This window comes from Halichoerus grypus, chromosome 6 (assembly GCF_964656455.1).
Source record: "Halichoerus grypus chromosome 6, mHalGry1.hap1.1, whole genome shotgun sequence".
In the NCBI taxonomy this organism is placed as follows: Eukaryota; Metazoa; Chordata; class Mammalia; order Carnivora; family Phocidae; genus Halichoerus; species Halichoerus grypus.
In genome coordinates, this window is record NC_135717.1 from 107,741,743 (window position 1) to 107,754,619 (window position 12,877).

General features: G+C 37.2%; 1 protein-coding gene across 5 annotated transcripts in view; it reads left to right on the forward strand.

The window, feature by feature from the left end:
• LRRK2 (leucine rich repeat kinase 2) overlaps positions 1-12,877 on the forward strand; it is a 138,909-nt gene that overhangs the window by 17,220 nt on the left and 108,812 nt on the right. For 4 of the 5 annotated variants that reach the window (XM_078075890.1, XM_078075887.1, XM_078075886.1 and 1 more), the window contains 7 exons: positions 614-745; positions 2,913-3,032; positions 3,508-3,647; positions 3,741-3,820; positions 5,143-5,249; positions 9,618-9,747; positions 12,609-12,733. In XM_078075890.1, coding sequence (XP_077932016.1) covers positions 614-745; positions 2,913-3,032; positions 3,508-3,647; positions 3,741-3,820; positions 5,143-5,249; positions 9,618-9,747; positions 12,609-12,733 — 834 coding nt within the window. The remainder of the gene's footprint in view (positions 1-613; positions 746-2,912; positions 3,033-3,507; positions 3,648-3,740; positions 3,821-5,142; positions 5,250-9,617; positions 9,748-12,608; positions 12,734-12,877) is intronic. The other variant, XM_078075888.1, reaches the window with a different exon arrangement.

Here is a 12,877-nt window from a genome sequence, read left to right on the forward strand (position 1 = left end):
CTGTGTTTGTCCCTTAGTCATCTGTGCCCTGCTTCCCCCCCCCCCCACCACTTCTCCCCTTCTATCTCAGAGCCTCAGGAAGCTTGAATTTGATGCCCAGGACACGTCTGCTTTTCTGCTGCCCTTCTGGAATGGGCAGGAAATAAGTCATAGTTGATTTTAGCTGTTCTGTTATGTGACAAGATTTTGATTTTCCTTCCGTTGGTTTGAGAAAAAGGAACAATGTAAAAGGTGTTATCCAATGGAGTTAGTGCCTCATTAGGAAATAGGCCCCAAATGCATTTATTTGAAAACTTATGGCCAAGACATTACATTTTTAGGCTTACATAAAAGCACTCTCAATTATCCCTTTATTTTGTTTGTTTGTAAGTGAAGAAGCAGGAGTAAAGCAATTTCCCCTTAATGCTAGAGAAGAGTCTAAATCCTATTATATGAGCAATGAGCATAGTGTTTTTTACAGCTATTTGACAGAACATGATATTTAAATTTGGAAGTATAGCCTTTTTGCTGGCATATATTCACAAAATGTACAAGATGTTTTTGTATGTATATTTCAAGTGGGAAATTGTTACCTTTTATTACCTTTGGATAATTATTATTTCTTTAAATTTAGGCAATAATGTTGAAGTCCTCATGAGTGGCAACGTCAGGTGTTACAACATTGTGGTAGAAGCCATGAAAGCATTCCCTGTCAATGAAAAAATTCAAGAAGTGAGTTGTTGCTTGCTCCATAGGCTTACATTAGGTGAGTTATAATTCTTGGTTAACTTATTATCGTGGTCTATATGATGCAAATATATATAGCATATGTATGTTGTGTGTTGATAAGTAGCATATTGACATACATTGGATAGAAATATTGTAAAATAGCAAACTGTTCTGCCATGGTTAGAATTTTAAAAGCAGTGGCAAAAATTGATGTGCGTAATGAAAGAGAAGTCTCATCTTATTGTTAGTGGTATATTTAAAGTATAACTATATCAATAGTTGGTACATACAAAAGAATAAGCCTAACATGTAGAAAATGTGAAGCACAAAGCAGAAGAATGCCCCAACCAACTTAAGTCATTACCAGTGCTGGTAAAGCTACTCCGGGCTGCTGCTTTTCCCTGCTTTCTCTATAGAGTTAACACCATCCAGTATTAAAAAGCCATTAACTCGATCTTCAGATAAGGATGCTTTTCTTTTCTTCCTCATTTATCTCTTAACAGATTATTATCTGTCCCATTTCGTGGCTAGAGAATTTATTGCCTTGTTACTGTTCCAGAAGAAGCTTAACTTTCTCTTCCTAATTAAAATAAAAACCCAAAGTCAATGAATAATTATTTAGCATTTTGTCAAATTATGTAACCTAATTATGGGGTTAATGCATTTAAAGCCTTATATAATTTGCTATGTATTTTCATATAAATTGTCTGAAAGTAAGAGAAGGCCGGTCTCACTGGTATTTGCCCAGAGTCACACAGTTGGTCAATGGTAGAGTGGTTGTTGGCAATGGCATGGTAGGGAAAAAGAAGGTGAAGGGACAACCCAAGTTTAGATAAATTGGTAAAAGTAGAAGAGAATCCTCTGAAATGACTTTCCAAGACTACAGACCTCTAAGGGCGGGGAGTATGTCTGCTTAGTGGGGGAATGTGAAAGAGGCAAGAACATAAGAAGGTGTTGATAAAGAAGAGCTATACCTAACTTTTTTTTAAAGATTTTTGTTTATTTATTTGACAGAGAGAGAGAGAGCACAAGCAGAGGGCACAGCAGAGGGAGAGGGAGAAGCAGGCTTCCCGCTGAGCAGGGAGCCCGATGCGGGACTCAATCCCAGGACCCTGGGATCATGACCTGAGCCGAAGGCAGACGCTTAACTGACTGAGCCAGCCAGGCGCCCCAGAGAAGAGCTATACCTAATTAAACTGCCTTTTGATTTTGAAGCCGTTGATTAATATTTAGTGTGGGCTTTAGGCTTTTCATAATATAGGATCTTTTCCAATCCTGGCTTTGTGTCTCAGGGTTCATTTAATTACACTTGTAGCTAAATAGGAGTGTTCTTCTTCTTTTTTTAAAGATTTTATTTATTTATTTAAGAGAGAGAGAGTGAGCGCACGAGCTGCGGAAGAGGCAGAGGGAGAGGGCGAAGCAGACTCCCCGCTGAGCAGGGAGCCGACAAAGGTCTTGATCCCAGATCATGACCTGATCATAACTGAGCCAACCAGGCGCCCCTCATTCTTACTTCTAGAAGGGAACTGGTGACTGTTAGAGAGTTACAAATAAGCTTAAATGGAAGGAGGCACATACATGTGGAATATCATTTACAAATTCCTTCCTCATAAGGATTTAGATTTTTGGATGATGTGTTGATTCTCAGAAAAGTGAATGTAGAAAGGGGTGAGACTTCTTCCTGGTTTGGGTTAGAGGGGGTGAAATATTCTCTTATTTTTTTTTTCTAAGATCATCACAGATAAGATCAAGTAAATGATGCATGCCAATGAGTTTTCTGAGCAGCATTCCTTTAAGTGAAAGAAGGGTTCGGCAAAAGCATTTAATCACAAGGGAGGTTTTCTCCCTCATCTTTAGAAAATCAAGCTGTTTTGTACAAAAGCCATGCATAACAGATACCTCATTGTTTTATATGATAATGACATGAGAGGGAGTGAAAGAACACAAAATTAATGTAACCCAAACATACCACTATTTTTGCTCAGTCAGTTCCTTTGTCTAAGTAAGATAATTAAATGACTTCATGAAATAAATTTTCAAACCTTTATGCAATTATATTAAGCTATTTTAATTAAATTAATATATATCTTAATGTCATTAAAGTATTCACTTTTCATATTTATTGATATAAATACTGTTGTATAACTCAAGGTAATTTAAGTTCCATGGATGAGAATTCAGCTAGTATCTCACTTACCTTTTAGGTAATTTTTTTAATATTCTGGTATTAAATGAGGTACATGAGTTTGTGGTGAAAGCCGTGCGGCGATATTCAGAGAACGCCACGTTACAGATTGCAGCACTCAGCTGTTTAGCGCTCCTCAGTAAGTAACTGTACTCAAAAGGAAATTTTTATAGCTGCATTTGATCTTGAATGTGAACATTATAACAAGACATCGTTATAACAAGAAAGTCATATGTAGAGAAGGTATCATTAATTGGCTTTTCTGTCCTAATGTAATTCATTTTCTAATAGAAGATACTTTCAAGGGAACTAACAGTTGTGATAAGTATACCATTCCCACTTCGTACATGAGTAAATACATCCTTGGTTTAGCTTTGTTATTGGGCAGCTAACCTCAGTTAATCTTCCTCTAATCTATTAGGTTTGTTTGGTACTCTCTTCCTCATTTGATGGAATAGCAGTATTCTGAGGTGTGTAATATATTTGAAAAAGTCTTTATAATGAACTAAGGCCACAACTAAGGAATACCTCACTTTGTTCATAATGTTTCAAAGTATGCACTTCATGTTGGTCATTCAAACTGTAAGTAAGTCATATATTTACATTTTTTCAAGCTGAGACCATTTTCTTAAATCAAGATTTAGAGGAAAAGAATGAGAATTCGGAGACTGATGATGAGGAAGAAGATAAATTGTTCTGGTTGGAAGCCTGTTACAAAGCATTAACATGGCATAGAAAGAATAAGCATGTGCAGGTTGTACTCTTTCATAAATATTATAGTTATTCAAAATTATGTTTGTTCATTAATTTATGTTTTGACAGGTTTCTTTTTTCTCCCCTGATCCAGGAAGCTGCATGCTGGGCCCTTAACAATCTCCTTATGTACCAAAACAGTTTACATGAGAAGATTGGAGATGAAGATGGCCAGTCAGTAGTTTTGATTTTATATGATAGAAAATTTTAATTACATTTTTAATCGATCCATATAAAATACTGTGTAACTTTTATTGTTAGAAATATTTTTGATATAGGCATATATGTTTCAAGTGCTGCCACAAAATAGTAGAGTGTACATAATATTTTGATCCCTGATGTGTTTGAGAGTTATTGCCCAATAATTTGGAATCAAGAGTCATTCAGAAATTATGAATCATTGAGAAAAGAACTTTCAATTTTCTAGCTGATCATTTAAAAATGCTATGTTAATTAATCTCAGGTGACAGAGATGGCAGAGTCATCTGTGACCTTTTCTGTTGCCGTGACTAGTTAGCAGGTTGTCAATATCATGAATGCAATGTGGTCAGAGGCCTCCTTAGTGATTCCTCACTTGATGTGGCATTGTTGACCTGTCTTCTCCTGAGAGGGTTATTTGTAGGTGTCAGCTCTTGAGGAGGCATTCTGCAGGAGTGTAATTCAAGCTTCATAAGACCAGTCCTCTTTCTCAAAGACACAAACTGTAAACAGGAGTTTTGTGTATATCAGAGTTGTTTCATGCCCATGAGCCTTTGTGCTTTATGGAAATGCTTATGTTTGCTCTGGGTATGCTCTTGCTTTTGATGACTTTTGAATGACTTATCTTGGAAACTTAAATAGTAATAGTCTATATCTCAAATCCTGAAAATCTGTTTGTATCATGATCCATTGCCAACCAGGAGAGAATTAATAACACAGATGCCATTTAATTATACATCTCCATTTTGAAAGGAAACAGTAATTCTTTTGAAAACTGTATGTTAAACCAGCATCCTAATCCACTTTGAGTAGTCTTTTTAAAAGGTTAGGTTCATGGTGCAGTTTATAAATTTCAGCTCATAGCACACTCATTCCTCAATATCCATAAGAGAACTTTAAAATAAATATACTATTAAAAGAAAATATATTATGTTCTACACTTTTAAAACTCATGATGCTCCTTTATGATTTTCATTTTTTTCTTGTTTCCATTATCTTCTTTTTCTCACTTTATCTTTTTACTCTTAATACCTCCTTATATATTTGCTGAGTCTTTCCCCCCCTACTGCTTATCAACTTTGAAGAAACAGAGAAATACTGATTTATTAGTATTCAGTGGATTTGAACTATCTTTTAAATATAAAACTGTTTAACTATAATTCACTCTTGTAAGTGGAGGTGGCATGAAATGTTTATAAGCCTTTATTTGTTGTTAGAGAGATTAGATAATGATACATGAATATTTGAACTAATTATTAAAAAGATTACCAGTAATATTGTGATTGAATTTGTGAAAGGTTCCCAGCTCATAGGGAAGTGATGCTCTCCATGCTGATGCATTCTTCATCAAAAGAAGTCTTCCAGGCATCTGCAAATGCATTGTCAACTCTGTTAGAACAAAATGGTAAGGGGTGCACCATTTTTTAATACGAGGAAACACACTTTGTATTGTTTTAATTATAAAGACAATATGTTATAAAAATTCAAATATGTAGATCTATGAGATCTATGTATCTGATATATAGAGATATTTATATATAGGCAAAAGGATAAAGAAGAAAATAAACATTTTGATTTTTTCCTGTATTTCTATGTGTGTACTCACATGTGACATATACTATATATTTTCTATTTTTTGCCAAAATGGGATAATATTAATAATTTTAAAAGCAGATTTTACATGTTTCATTTTTGGTGCTGATAAATGTAAAATTTCATATTTACATTTTTAATGGCCATGTAGTTTCCCAGTGTACACCTAGATCCTATTTTATGAACCAGTTTCTCGTTGATGGACTTTTACCTTGTGTTGAGTGGGATTTTTTTTTTTTTTTTTGGTACCAAATGGTCACTTTTTTCCATTTTCTTTAATATACTGTTCCTGTTATTTTTTTAAGGAACACTGTCTAGATAATGCAGTGGGTGGAGAGATATTCACCATTTTAAAATCTGGTAAAATTGCCCTTTACGTGTAAGTCATAGCTTTCCATTATTAAGGAGACAAAAATGGCTATTATATCTTTGGAAAGATTCTGAGTTTTAAAATTGAGGCTCTGGCTGTTCAGATTCCAGGCCCCCATGAACAGGAAATACTGCCGGAAAATCTTGGGAGAAAACTCATCAGAAAGGCATTGGGACTTGGCAGGTCTTGCAGGATATTTTTGGAGGGAGCAAAAGAGAGAAAAACACACAAAGCCAGAAACAAAGACCAGTGCTAGCACCACCTGTTAGTAGAGAACCTGCATAGAGTGAAAGGAATCAAGAAACCACTCCATGCATGTTTCTCAATGCTGTTATTTAAGTCAAATCACGAGGAAAATAATTTCTTCTTCCTTTTCCTCCTTTCTCACTCTACCTCTCAGATGGCATTTTAATAAAACACTTGAGTGGGCAAGAGCCCTTACAGACAGACAGGGGTTGCCCTCTGGGAGGATGAGTCAGAGTAGGAGTGGTAGAAAAGGGAATTGCTGTCCTTAAATCTCCCATCTTCTACTGTGCTGAGGCCTGGATAGGACCTCATTCCTGAAAATGAGGACCAGACTTGGTTGCTTTTGTGTGACACATCTAGGAGAGAAGAGCAACCTTGACCATGTACACATATTGTGTTGGTGCTGTAGTTTTTTACCCCGTGGAAATCTTTGATATGCCAACAAAATAACTAGTGTTTGAGGATTAGTTACATTTGGAGTCAACCTTGATTTCTTTGTTCAGAATCAGTGCCCTGCTCTTCCTGGTTCCTTACCTCTTTGTTCTTGGCCACCTGCTGGGTAAACTGTACTCAGATCCCTTGTATTGTTCTTGGAGTTCTGCCACAGGAGAATATTAAGAACTGAGCAGCTCAGTCACCAACCTCTGTAGGCAACTTCTCATTGAAAGACACTTGGAAACATTGGGTATGCAGGGCTGGATGTGGTTTTCTAGAAAAATGACTGGACTGGCAGGCAGAAGAACTGGTTTCTGCCATGGTGTTACCCAGGCCAAAGCTTGAACATCCTATGTGACGTTTTCCTCACTTAATCAATTAATTCAGTTAATGTTTATTGAGCTGCTGCCAGACAATGATCTAGGCACTTGGGATATATCAGTTAAATAGAATACTCCCAGGTTCAGGGAGCTTAAACTCTAGTGACGGGAAGACAGATAGTAAGGCTAAATAAAATATATGATATGTGAGGTAGCTATGAAAAAAAAAATGAAGCAAAGAAGGAGGATATGTGTTAGGGCTCGGAGGAGATAAAATGGTGATAAGGCAACCAGGAAAGAAGGTGAATATTGACTGAAGAGCTGAAGGAAGTTGCATATTATTATTGGCTCTTTAAAGCAGGTAATTGATTGCTAAAATGGAGTGGAAGAGGTCGGGGGTATTGTGTAGATATACGGTAAATGAGATAAGATGTCTAAAATGTTTTATAAACTCTGAAGTGACTCCATGATGTAATTTCTTCTAGGTCCAGTGTTTGATGAAATTTCTATTCTCAATTTTTAATTTTTAAGTCAAAAGTTAAGTTAATATCCGGGACAGTGGTTCTTAATCTGTGGTCCCTGGAACAGTAACATCTCCAGGGAACTTGTTAAAAATGTAAATTCTAGGGCCCCATTCAGACCTGCTGAATCACAAACTCTGGGTTTGGGACCCAGCAATCTCTTTTTCAACAGGCCCTCCCGGTGGCACTGATGCTCTCTGCAGTTTGAGAACTGCCAGTCTAGAGGGACTTCTATCTTTTAAAGTATTCCCTAGGTTATAATTTAGCCACTTTAGGAGGGGTTCTTAAAACTTCTGACATAACCAAGCAAAATAACCAACTTATTATATTTTAATCTGTGATATTCTGGGTGTCTTTGAAAGGTATGAGTTTTTCAGATTTTGGCAGTATTTTAGAATGTGTACATCAATTCCACTTATTTCTGAGTTTTCTCTATTTTCTATCATTTCTTCCTTTCCCAATTTGAGGGTGGCTCAGTTGGTTAAGCGACTGCCTTCGGCTCAGGTCATGATCCTGGAGTCCTGGGACTGAGTTCTGCATCGGGCTCCCCAGACTCATCAGGGAGTCTGCTTCTCCCTCTGACCTTCCCCCCCCAAATAAATAAATAAAAAATCTTTAAAAAAACACACACAAAATACAGCTCTTTCTTGACTTAGGATGGGGTTATGTCCGATAAACCCATTGTAGGTTGAAAATGTTGAAAGTTGAAAATGCGTTTAATACACCTAAACTACTGAACATCATAATTTAGCCTAGCTGAACTGAAGTGTGCTCAGAAGACTTACATTAGCCTACAATTGGGCAAAATCATCTAACACAAAGTCTATTTTATACTAGAGTGTTGACTATCTCATGTAATTTATTGAATAGTGTACTGAAAGTGAAAAACAGAATGAAGAAGTAGAGAGTGTTTGTTAAATGTATTGTTTATTCACTCGTAATTTTGTGGCTCGCTGCCACTGCCCAATATCAAGAAAGAGTATCATACCACATATCATTAGTCCAGGAAGAGATCAAAATTCAAAATTTGAAGTATGGTTTCTACTGTATGTGTATCACTTTCACACCATCACAAGGCTGAAAAATCATAAGTTGAGCCATCCAAAGTTGGGACCCTCTGTGGTACTTAAGTTAACACTTTCTCAGTTTCATTTCCTGCCACTTTCAGAGTGTTGAATTACAGTGTGTAATGTTAGAATTGATACTTATATAGAGTCTTCAAGACAATTGATATTTATATGGAAACTTCAAGATAATGAATTTGCATTTAGCGGAAGAAGTCTATTACAAAGAAAAAAAATATTCTGTAATCGTTGGGATATAGTTACTTTCTCACATAGAGTGTGAAGTCAGTTGTAAAGAATATCTGTATTTCTTTTTTTTTAAGAAAAGAAATTATTTATTTGAGAGAGAGAGAGAGGGACAGAGAGAGAGAGAGCGCGAGCAGGGGGAGGGGTAGAGGGAGAAGGAGAGGGAGAAGTAGACTCCCTGCTGAGCAGGCAGCTCAACATGGGGCCCGATCCCAGGACACTGGGTTCATGACCTGAGCCTGAGCTGAAGGCAGATGCTTAACTGACTGAGCCACCCAGGCACCCCCATATCTGTATTTCTTAAGCTTTGTCATTACTTTGTGAAATTATGTAATTATTCTCTCTATAAGTGCTTTCTATCCCTTTGCAAATGATGGCATACATAGAAAGAATAATGTTTGTACAGTCCCCTGGGATAAATGGAGAAGGTAGCTCAAGGCTGAAGGCAGCCCAGCGTGGTCCCAGGCCTTGTCCCACCCCACTGCCCCCGCTTCCCAAGAGCTGAGAGGTGGTCAGTTCTACGTGCACCTGTAACTGATTCACAGCTCACTAGTGTCTAGCATACCTAGCAAGTCTTAGCTCTCTGTAAGTGCAGTTATTTTGTGAAGCTGTTATAAATATTAGAATGAAATGTAACTTTCGTTCTTATCTTGGAGAGCATTATTTTAAAACATTTTTCTGCAGACACACTTCTTTCACAAGGATGGGATTATATTAGTACCAGTCAACTCACTCTATGAGTAAAACCTTAAAAATCAAAACCTCAACCTAAATGTTAATAAATGTGAAAACCTTGAAGTGGTGTATATTTTAAAGAAATAAACATTAATGATCTTTAAGTTACAATGAAATATAACTTCCATAAGTACTTGTATATACTTTTCTATGAATTTGGATTATCTTAACATTCTGTGTCTTACTGTGAAATTATGAAAATGTTGTTTCATTTCTATGAGTAACATTAAAAAATTTTTATAGTTAATTTCAGAAAAATCCTGTTGTCAAAAGGAATATACCTGAATGTATTGGAGTTAATGCAGAAGCATATACATTCTCCTGAAGTTGCTGAAAGTGGCTGTAAAATGCTAAATCATCTCTTTGAAGGAAGGTAATATAGATTCATGGACTTATGCCAAATATATACTCTTGGGCCTGGTAGAATATCAATATTTCAAACATATTTCTAAGAATTAGAAGAAAAGCATAAGACCGATGCAGCTTGAAACATTGTGGAATATAATCTCATCTCACTGATACCACAGACTTATTTTATCCAGCTATTGAAAAGGATGATAGAGATCATAGAAACATGTTGAAGGTTGGCTTTTGTACTCTGTGCTTGGTATGGAGTACGTTTTGAAAAATGGCAGTTATACAGCATGTAACCTTAAACGGTTTTTCGAATTATTATGTGTGAAATTTATATGAGATAAAATCAGCGTGTGGCTTCTAATTGTTGCTTTTTTCACAACTAATATTTATTATTATTCTTTCGTTTGAATTAACTTTGTCTTCTCTTTCTGCTCTGGGGGTGGATGACAGGGTAGGGTGGGGAGTGGAGGGGTGAGTGTGGGGAGGCAGAACTACTGGCTTAAAAAAAAAACAAACCTGTTTAAAAGACCAAAACTGATTTACGTACAGAAGGTGCTCGCTGCAGCGTAGGCTCGGTGCCTTTTTGCATTTTGTTAGGCCTGAGAATGTGAAGTAACTTTGGCGTAGTCTGAGTAAATTCAAAATTTTCAAAAGAAATAATAAGTGGCACAAATGTTGCAGTAAAAAGTTATTTTGTGTCCTGGCTTTCCAACTAATTTGAGCCAACTATTTGATCTTTAAACATCAGGTTACTCATTGGTAAAGAGGGATAATAGTAATAACCTCATAAGTTGTAAGTTTATAATGTAAGTTTTAAATCAGTTGATTTTTACAAAGTTAGGATAATGCCTGTACATTTTAAGCACTCAGTAAATCACAGCTATTATCATTAATACTGTTATTAAATATGAATAAATATGGCATGGTCAACTATGTAGTACATCTGTAGGCTTTTAAGGAATAGGGTTATATTGTTTTTAATATCGGTCCAGCTAATCTATTTATGTTAATATATATCATATCTTTGAGTCATGTTTCTTTTATTTAAATGTTGTCCTTGAATATTTGAGTGCAAAGTTTATCTCCAATGGCGATTTTCATGGTCCTGGGAGTGTGTGAACCTTTATGAGTGAGACAAAAACAAGGTGGAATAATCTACAGTTTAAGATTCTGTAGATTGTGTGCAATCTGTGCTCCTGGCTGTTCCCTCATATGTAAAATATGTAAAGTTTTAGTCCTGGGGATCCAAGTTAACGAGGACCCCGTGCCCGCGACTAAAGAACTCATTGTCCAGTGGGGGAGACTGATGTGTACACAGATAGTTCACGATACTGGGTGAGAATGTAACAGTGGGAATGTGTGAGGGGCACAGCGGTTAGAGGGGAGTGAATGAGGTGGAATGACAAACAAGGGAAGCTACAAGGAGGGCATGTGTTTAACCTGGGACCTACAGGTGGACGAGAGGGGTTGTATTACAGGGACCACAGAACCATGTGAAGCGAGGACAAGGTTTTTTTTGGGGGGGGTTTCCTTTTTTTAATTTAAATTCAATTAATTAACATATAGTGTTATCATTAGTTTCAGAGGTAGAGTTCAGTGATTCATCAGTTGCATATAACACCCAGTGCTGATTCCATCACGTGCCGTCCTTCATGCCCATCACCCAGCTACCCCATCCCCCCCACCTGCCTCCCCTCCACCAACCCTCAGTTTGTTCCCTAGGCTTAAGAGGCTCTTATGGTTTGTCTCCCTCTCTGATTTCATCTTGTTTTATTCTTCCTGGGTTTGTTTTTTTACTAACCAGAATCATGCTGTATGTTCTTTGATGTGCTTGTTGATGTTCTCAGCCTAGCACACTCCTTTTATCCAAATATTTAGAATAGAAGGAGAGATCGAGTTTCCCAGAAAAACAGAAATTAAAAGCAAAACCAGCCACGTCCCTGTCACACACGATGCCATCAGCCTGTGGGTCCCAAATTCACAGTCCAGCCGCTCTCCTGCCTGAGTCAGCATGCGCGGTGCACCACCTGCTAAATGCCAAGTCAACATGCCTTCACCTCAGATTGCCAAGGGCTCAAACTAGCACTCTTCCCCTCAAATTCCAGCCCCTGTGCTCAAGTTTGTGCACAAAAGTGGGCATAATTATAACAGCAGAATGAAGCAACCCAAACAGTGACACTATTTCTGTGGAATAGAGAGAGGACAAGGGTTGGATAGGCCCAGGTTTCAGTTAACAGTGCACTGTTACCTGAAGCCAGGCGTACCTCTTTTAAAGTTTGTAGTACCCACTAAGTCTAGTCAAGTGGCATTTCTTCATATGGCAAAGAAAGAATAGCTATAACACCTTAGAGAAACTGATTTTAATGCAAATTAAACTGATTAAAAATACTGAATAGTAAGTCCAGGGGTGTTAATTTGGAAGAGGCAGGTTGGTATGCAGTAAAGCACCCTGACCTCAGGGCTCAGACAGGTTGGCGTGCCAGTCCTGACTCTCTCACCTTCTAGTGATAGGACCTTGATACGTAACCTCCGTCAGCCTAAACTCCTCATCTGGAAAATGCCTACTTTTCTGACAATAACACCTACTTCTCAGGGTTGTTGCCAGTGACCCGTGTGTAGGTCGGAAGGAAGTTGTGTTTTGTGAAACTAAATAAAAGAATTCCCAGGTTGCTATGAATTCTACTTCTTGAAGCCAGAGTTTAATTAAGTAATAATTAAAATATATATGCTCATATGACTGAATGCAAATGCATTTTCATACAGCCTTTTTTCTGATAAAATAGAATGGTTCTGTTTTCCTGTACTTGTTTCAACTTGGTGTTTGTACAGTGGAATCAGGTTGTACTTTTCATAAGCATTTCGATGTTCTGTCTCCAGCAACGCGACCCTGGATACGATGGCAGCAGTGGCCCCCAAAATAATAACAGTTATGAAAAGTCACGAGGCATCCTTATCAGTGCAGCTGGAGGCACTAAGAGCTGTTTTACATTTTATAGTTCCAGGTAAGTTACATAATAGATATGGGAAGGGATGGCAATTTTAATGGATTTTCTGACTTTTTGTGAAATATCAACTTTCTAGGCAAAAATTAAAGGACCCGTTTCTCCCAACCAACTGCAAATCTTCCCACTAATCCAAAAATAAAA